At 37.5% G+C, this 9,014-nt stretch overlaps 1 protein-coding gene across 4 annotated transcripts in view; it reads right to left on the reverse strand.

Annotated features, from left to right (window-relative positions):
- Positions 1-606: 606 nt before the first annotated feature.
- Positions 607-9,014, reverse strand: part of LOC139690765 (glucose dehydrogenase [FAD, quinone]-like) — a 26,005-nt gene continuing 17,597 nt past the window's right edge. For all 4 annotated transcript variants that reach the window (XM_071588312.1, XM_071588310.1, XM_071588311.1 and 1 more), the window contains 4 exons: positions 8,627-8,787; positions 1,745-1,922; positions 1,416-1,638; positions 607-889 (listed from right to left, as the gene is read on the reverse strand). In XM_071588312.1, coding sequence (XP_071444413.1) covers positions 706-889; positions 1,416-1,638; positions 1,745-1,922; positions 8,627-8,787 — 746 coding nt within the window. In that variant the 3' untranslated portion in view covers positions 607-705. The remainder of the gene's footprint in view (positions 890-1,415; positions 1,639-1,744; positions 1,923-8,626; positions 8,788-9,014) is intronic.

A 9,014-nucleotide genomic window follows, 5' to 3' on the forward strand; every position in this document is an offset into this window, starting at 1 on the left:
AGGGTACAATGTTAACACAAATCAAGATATGGACTCATATATAACAAGGATGAACAGTGTCTCATTCTGCTAATCTGGAAATACCAGTATACTCTTGCCTCTGTCGTTTTCAAGATCTCCTAATAGTCTTGTGACTATGATAGAGTTCTTTGAATTTTTATATTTTGGTACATTATTGGCTTCAAAAACTAGAATTTTCATTGCAGCTTATTGCATAGCAATGGAAGTAATAATCAGGGAATGTTATTGAACAGTTGGGGTCATTTTCATTGATTAGGGTAAGCTAGGAACTTAATAGAGGAGAGGGGTGGATGAGGCTTCAGGAAGTGGATGAAAGGTGGAGATGTGCTTGGCCATTGGCTTCAGCCTATTGTAGAAAAGCCACGATAGGTCAGTGCAACTCAATGCTCCATCTAACCTCGGAGCATTGATTAGGATGCCACAAAATAACTCTGGAACCGAAATGACAGTGAACAAACCTGAGTAATGATTTGATTTCATTAGTCCGTCTCCTCTCATGGAGGTAACCCCACACATTTGTAAGCTTGCATTCTCATGTTGAACCATGGAAGATTCCATAACCGACTGTCATCATATCAAGCACTCTTACAAATTATGATTTTTTTATTCCTGATATTTACATCAATACTTAAAAAAAGTTGGCAATAAAAATCATGAATGTATAAAATTTTGTTTTCTGCATTTTTAATCTGATGGACAAGAGTCAGTTTTCGTGGCTCTGCATACTTCATCCTTCTGCTTCCATTGTGCTTTTATCATATCTGCTCCTTTTTCTCCAATCATCATTGTTGCTGCATTAGTGTTTGCTGTCACGATTGTTGGCATAATGGAAGCGTCAATGACCCGAACATTTTCTACACCATGCACTCTGTGAATAATTTTTAAAAAATATTGCCATTTAGTTCAGGTAAATAGGAATGTGAAAAATATTCTTTCCATGAATACCCAACATAAAGGAGAAACTCTATTAACTATGAGCTACCATACCACATTATGTTATAGCATAGTGTGATATTTTCAATTGTGATATTCTCTTTTCCCCTATGTGACATGCACCTTCATGGATGAAACTCATTTACATACAGCAAACAATTTTTTGTGGTCATGAAATTTGTGATATGTGAAAAAAATTAATTTACCCAGTGTCTACTGCAATTCTTATGCCTCAATTCACAATAAGGATAGGAATAAAATATTGCCTAGTGACAACATACTAGAGGTTGATTGATGCTGTTTAATTTTTATCAAAATTCTAGTTATTTTAAAAGTACAAAACATGAAGAAGATGCAGCCTGTTCAACATTCTTGAACTTAAATGAATGATTCTGATGCAACTTTTTGCCACATGTTCTTATGTCAAGTTTCCATAGTCTAAAATCACCTTGTGAGCTTACCGGAGTTGATAGTCGACAACAGCCGTTTTATCACTCCTGTGGCCCATCTTGCAAGTACCTACTGGGTGATATGATGTCAGAGTTAAGTGCTTAGAGTAGCATTCCCAATATTCATCACTGTCAAACTCAAAAGAGTCGCATCCTGTGAGAGACATTTCGTTTAATCGGGCACCAAATTCAGTCATAGCCTTTGTTTTCAATATGTTCTTCACAATTTTGATTCCTGAAAGAATAAAATGGAGTCAACATGAGAACAAAAAACATAGGGCAACTAGAGTGTAAAAAAATCATCATACAAAAGTATTTTAAAGAATATAAATTAAGAGTACCTTCAACAAGAATTTTCACATCATCAGGATGAGATAAATACCGAGGATTTATTTTTGGAGGATCAAGCGGATCAGTGCTGCTGAGAAGGATTTCCCCTCTGCTCCTTGGTTTGAGAAGCACTGGCATCACACTTGCTACAGGCTGACCAACCAGAGACTGGAAATACTTGGCCCACGTCTTTACATGAAAGATATGCAAAATGCACATTTAGTATATGCCATCATGATTTCATGCACACAAATGAGCTAATGGGGCAGGAGAGAGAGAAAACAAAATTGATTTACTGAGAAGGTGGTGGAATCACTAAGAGAAATACAATGAGGTCACACTCATATCCTCTTGGTGACAGCACAAATTTAAAGCACAATGAGGCTATAACCTTATTCACAGTTTACAGTCAGGGAGTTAAAATTCCTGAAGATACTGAAAATCATCACAAGTGTACGAAATTCAGAATGCCATGTGTGATACTGTAAAACTAATAATTTAAATTGTTCTGATGTGAAATACAAAGGCAGTCACTACTTGTTGTGAAATGGTAAAATTCATTATTGAAGTTGTATTTACATTTAAACTTTGTGAAAATGTCTTTGGAACAGTTTTTATTCCATTCATTTCTGTATTGATGTTGGGAACTTAAATCATTCCAAACTGTGTTGCCCAAAAAGATATTAAGTGTATTTTTGTTAGTGTAAATATGTAAGAAGGAAAATAAATTTTTATGTACATTCTCTTGATTTATTTAAATATTCTATGAAATTCCCAAGCTCAATATGGGCAAAAAAGGTTCATAAATATGTACAGCTTTTGGGGCATCTAAGTGTGTGCCTTAATGCTATGCTTCATAGTTTTGCCTTTTCAACGAAATAATTGATTCTTAAATTAAATGAACTTCATCCTTTGACATATTATACTTTAAGACTTAAAAATTCTTAATAAACCTAAAAATATTTCACTTGACCTTGGATATGGTGAAAATTTTGGGAGTATCTTACAAAAACAATGCTTGTACAAAAATCTAGGGTTTAGAAATCGGGGGAAATGTTAAAATTTTGGGACATTAACCCAAGAGCCATCCCCTCAGGCAACAAGCTTCATGTGGTGGAAGGGCTTCTGAGTTCTGATGACCCCTGGCGCTGAGCTTGTGGGATCAATGATAGTCCCTGCAGAGTCCTCAATGAGGCAGCCTTAAAGGCATCTGGCCCCAGTAGAGTGGCCATTTGAGTGATGGTGTTGCATTTAAAAACACTGTTGAGGAAGGCAAAGGGGAAACCACATCAATTATGTATCCCGAGAAAATATGATGGAACCAGATGTGAATGTAAGTCTTGGCAACTAGAGGACAAGGTGCACTTGGATGTGTGTTGTGCTTGGCAGAGGGGGAGGCAAGGGTTCTGTGGTTGTACAAGTAATCTCATAAAATCCTGGCAAGCAAAATCAGCACAGGAGAGACAAAAAGAGGACAATCTGTAAGAACAGTCCAATATATTTTCTCTTTATTCATCTTCTAATTACCCTTGAAAAATTCCTCTCCGCCCCCTACCTTGTCTACACTTTGTTTTCTTCTCCTCTATGCCCAGCTTGTTACTCCCAATCCCTCTCTGCAAACCCATATTTAATCGGACCTATGCTCATCCCCAGTCCTTGACATTGAAGATATTCAGAACGTTTTTCTGGCCCCAAGAATTGAAGATATAGCGGTGCAGACTAAAACCTAAGCTTTTACACATTGGGATGGACCGTTTTGGAAATGAAATCCCAGGTCACAAAAATGGGTGAAAGGGTGGTTTTTGTGTGTGGGTGTGGATATCTCCCGGGAAAAGGGATTCTCCTCCGGGATGGCCAACTTGAAAGTATTGGGTTAGTGCAACTGGTCATTGGGAGTGCATGGAAGGGACAATAACCCCAGCTGCAAAGAGCAAATGAAGCATATGGCCCCACAATTGTTTCTCTGGTTGGTGGAATCTCTGCTGACTGCCTGCCCCTAACCGCATCCCCTCCTCCCAACTCCCCCCACTTCCTCCTCCTCACCCTCGTACCTCTCAATGCCTGAGCCAATGAGATTTTCCAGAGCGCCAATGAGAGATGGTGTTCTCAACAGTGCGTATTTTAATAGAATAAAAGTGCCATTTCAATTTGTGTGTAGAAAATGATCGATTTGGTGGGAAAAGACGTTTCTATTCCATTGCTGCGCAGTCAATCTAAGTCATGTGCAAGAGATCAAAAGTGGGCCCAAAATTGCAATTTTCAATACAGAATGCTTAAAGACTGCCTTCAACTGAATAGCAGTATTATTCTTCCCCACCTTGGTCATAACCGAGTTTAGAAAGTGCTGGAAAACAAGCAACATACAGAAATTAATCAATGGCTAAAAATAAGTCATTACAGAAATAAAGCAAAGTAAAATATCACATTTTCTGGTAAAGGACAGCTCTCCTTGCAAATACTGTATTAACCCTCTTAGTGCGGGGGGATTCCAGGGGTACTAGTGAGAAGTGCGAAGGGTAATTTCAGAAAATGTATCACCTTAGGAAAAAAACATTATGAAGTGATTTGTATAGATATCCATATGCAGTTTTTTTATTTTAAAATAAAATATTGTAGTTAATAATGATGTTATACATTTACATCATCTTAAAAATAAATGTAATTATTACAGTATTATAAATTTGAAGAATATTTTTTTAGCAATAATATTTCGATTTTTAGACACAATACTAATATTTTATTTAAACATTTTTAAATAAATAAAGAAAAACCAGTGAATTGCAAATTTTTTTGTCAGCCTCTGCATAGTTCGATTTTGTTGAAAAGGCTGATCTCACCGAGTCAAATTGGGACTTTTCCCCTTTCCTTGGGACTGCGACAATGTGCTTACAATCTAAAGGCAGAAAAAAACGTACGATGGAAATGAGAGTAGTGCTCTCATTTCCATCGTATCAACAAAGTCTGAATAAGCAATTATATATTTTATTTTTATTTTACACAATTACGTTGCAATTAGGCAAATTTCCTGGTGGCAACGGTCAGGTTAGGTCAAAGATAACTCTACAACAAAAATTACATACGAACACATAAAAACAGAAGAGATAAAATATTTTTACATAATGACACTTCCACATCACATACAAACAAACTTCCACATCACATACAATATGCCGTCCACATCACATACAAACAATATTTTCATGACTACAATGACTACTAATATCAACACCATAACACATTCAAGAGATTACAGATGAAATCAGATTAGTAGCCTTTCAGTGGCTTTTCATAGTCGAAAGACCACTCAGAAAAAAAAACGAGCTGACAATTAGGCTGAGCTTCCCGACATGTACAAAACTGAATGTAAAATTATAGTAAAAATTATACGTTTTGAAACGCATTTAAAATTGCTAATAAAAAATTAAAAAATGTGTTATATAATTGTATGGAATTCACCCTATTGATAGCACAAAAACCATAAATTATTAAAGAAAAAACCATAAGTTACAGCGATTTAAACAATAGCCTACACAAGAGCCGATATATCAACCCACCGCACTTTTCGCCAGGGATACAAAAGCCGATATAACGGCCCGCCGCACTAAGAGGGTTAAATTAATTGAGACAGTCTTCCTCATGGAGTAAAATGAAACGTTTAAGAATTAATTCTGATTCATTTTAGGTTTAGATGCATCATAATTAACTAATGTTATTTTTGTTGAGGGACCAGAACTTTCCATGAAAGTGCATATTTACAAGGGCACACTGCAAAGTTTCCTTGAAAATTGGTTTTCAGTACACCAAAAAAGTTGAAATGTTTGCCCCAATGATGCTAAAAAATGTAGACCTTTTTGACTACCCTAATAATCCAGTAAGGTGGTGCGGAGGTCACATAGAAATCTTTATCTACATGACTCCAGTCATATGGAATCTGTTTTAGTCAAAATTTGCAAATATTGGATGATGGCTCGCAATGAGTTCAGTGATCACGTTGGAAATGCGAAAGCAATGAGCACCATTACACTCGACACTTAAGTGTCTAGAGAAAGTAAAGTTCAGCAGGAACATATGGTTTCGACAAGACAGCAAATAATAACCACGCAACCATAAAGGATGCTTCAAGCTTTCTATGGCTTCTAAGTTATTCATACATTCCATGGATTTTTCTTTGAGGGCCTTGTGAAGTCACAAAATCTCTCACGTGATCGTAATTCATAACATATTTGTAATCAACATCTGCGGGGCCTCGGTGGGGCCCAGAGCTATTGCATCACATGCCACCCCTAAAGGCCCGCAGTGAGATCACAATTCTATGCATTACATCCACTTTAAGTTAAATGTCATAGGAGTTGACAAGAAAGATAGGTAGAACCTCACTGTTTATGATATTGTCCAAATGAGGAAGATAGGTAGTGGATATAACAAATATTTTCTGTGGAATCATTCGTAATTTTCTCCACCATAACAACACTATACGGAATTTGAGGAAAAAATGGGACCCATCTAAAATAAATGACTTTAAAATTTAGATGAGAAAATTATTATTTGTTGAAGTAACTAGTTAATATTCCATTGTTCCCGGCTCAACTTCATGGAAATTCATGTTTATTAAATGAAGAATACTAGAACTGTGACCTCGAGCAATCACACTTTACCAAGCATCTATGGGAAGAAAACCATGGGAGTTATTTCAACCCGGAACTCTTACACCAGATGGAAAAAGGAATGAGGATGGACAAGTGGGAAGAGCTCGAAATCAGGAAGAATTTAAAAACGGGTCATTTGGTTAACGATTTATTGTTTGAATACCTCTCCCCAATCCTGGAAGTACCCCTTTCCTTCACAGAGAGACCCAACAAACCCCCCACCCCACTGTAAACCAACCAATCACCTTTCCTGACGCTCAACACCCCTCTCCCCCCTCCCCATCAATGCCGATCGCAACCCCAGTTTCTTTCTCCTCCTTCTCCCCCCTCTCTCACCCACCCCTCCTCTCCCTCATAAATGGTATATAAATGGACTGCGACTTGATTAATTTGTACCTGATGATGACGCTAGAGAATTGAAACTAGTTGTACGTGAATAAAAGGACAGTGGAAAGATATATCGTATTCTTCATTTAATTAACTAGTTTATATTTTTAGTTAAAGAAAAATTATATTTCAGCATTCAAAACTGAAATGTATGAAATACAACTATTCTTTTGAAAAAAGTATTCTTACATTTAGATGTACCATTTAAGCATAAAAATCAGTGTTTTACTTTGTAACAACTTCTTTTGTATGTTACATGCTGTTGACTAAAAGTGGGTTTATTTGCACAAACTGTAAACTAACCTCTTATGGTATTACAATATTGCAACAGATAAACTAAATACTCTGGTAACCATGGGTGGATCTCATCTCTTGATTTTGGAAGGGTGACAGTCTTGTCATGGTCTAGGAAAATAAAACTAGACAACCCTAATATCTTTGTAAACTGTAGTATTATTGCAACTATTTCAGAGCGTAAAAATCATTCGCCTTGACTGGGACTCGAACCCAGATCCCTCAATATCCGGTCGAGAGCTTTAGCCACTTAAGCTACCGAGGCGTCCTCTTAAACTCTGAAATTTTGGGGCTTTTAAAGGAACTAGATGTTATGAGGAAATACATAATAAACACTTATGGTGTTTTCCCTTTGACAAATTCCAAAGAAACTGCGGGAGATGCCGCAACAGTAACTTTTAACGGAGTCATCCGCTAATCCGAGGACGCCTCGGTAGCTTAAGTGGCTAAAGCTCTCGACCGGATATTGAGGGATCTGGGTTCGAGTCCCAGTCAAGGCGAATGATTTTTACGCTCTGAAATAGTTGCATTGAAATGCACATTAGCGGATGACTCCGTTAAAAGTTACTGTTGCGGCATCTCCCGCAGTTTCTTTGGAATTTGTCAAAGGGAAAACACCATAAGTGTTTAAAGTTGGCTTTAACCTCGTGGACTGTGGCGCCTTGCGCACTACTACGAATGCATGTGACATTGTATGTACGGTATTTCCTCATAACATCTAGTTCCTTTAAAAGCCCCAAAATTTCAGAGTTTAAGAGGACGCCTCGGTAGCTTAAGTGGCTAAAGCTCTCGACCGGATATTGAGGGATCTGGGTTCGAGTCCCAGTCAAGGCGAATGATTTTTACGCTCTGAAATAGTTGCATTGAAATGCACATTAGCGGATGACTCCGTTAAAAGTTACTGTTGCGGCATCTCCCACAGTTTCTTTGGAATTTGTCAAAGGGAAAACACCATAAGTGTTTAAAGTTGGCTTTAACCTCGTGGACTGTGGCGCCTTGCGCACTACTACGAATGCATGTGACATTGTATGTACGGTATTTCCTCATAACATCTAGTTCCTTTAAAAGCCCCAAAATTTCAGAGTTTAAGAGGACGCCTCGGTAGCTTAAGTGGCTAAAGCTCTCGACCGGATATTGAGGGATCTGGGTTCGAGTCCCAGTCAAGGCGAATGATTTTTACGCTCTGAAATAGTTGCATTGAAATGCACATTAGCGGATGACTCCGTTAAAAGTTACTGTTGCGGCATCTCCCGCAGTTTCTTTGGAATTTGTAGTATTATTGTTGTTTAAATTCCATCTCGATATATTGTCACTCTTTTCAAATCTATTGATAACTGCTTTGATGTTGAGGTCATTGACATAACAAAATTGCGACCAAGGAAGGCCAGTGAGTTGGTTTGGAGGGTGGTCCATGACCCCCACAGCCCCTCTTGAATCTCCCCCTGCTAGCAACTTTTAAATATTGCACACATATTCACAAGGGTGACTATTAAGTTAATTAGTCTTGACTAGCTAATCTTAATAGACACGAGAGATATCATGAACAAGTCAGTACCTACTTCTTACCTCATCTGATATCCCGATGATTTTCTTCAAATGGCTTCCCCCATCAAATGTTAGGCCAAATGGAGCCGACATTATCTGAATGTCAGGTGCATCAGTCTTTGGATCAGCAAGAGAAGAATGGAGAAAACCAATAGTTTCACAAGCCAGTGTAACCCATGGGCCTAAAAAGATACATACATTTATTTTATCTTATTACATGTTGTTCATAAAATTGCATTAACTAAGGCTTATTGCTAACGAAAATGTTGTGCAACTCTGAAATGTAGATTTTTAACTGTAGTGTTGCATTCATAGTCATCTACACTGAAAATAAAAGGGTATAAGTAACTCATGGAGAACACTTTGAAAACCAATAAAGCCATTTTCAACAATAAATTACTGTCTTTTC

Source organism: Hetaerina americana, unplaced genomic scaffold (genome assembly GCF_022747635.1).
Source record: "Hetaerina americana unplaced genomic scaffold, ioHetAmer1.1.p SCAF_3, whole genome shotgun sequence".
Taxonomy (NCBI): Eukaryota; Metazoa; Arthropoda; class Insecta; order Odonata; family Calopterygidae; genus Hetaerina; species Hetaerina americana.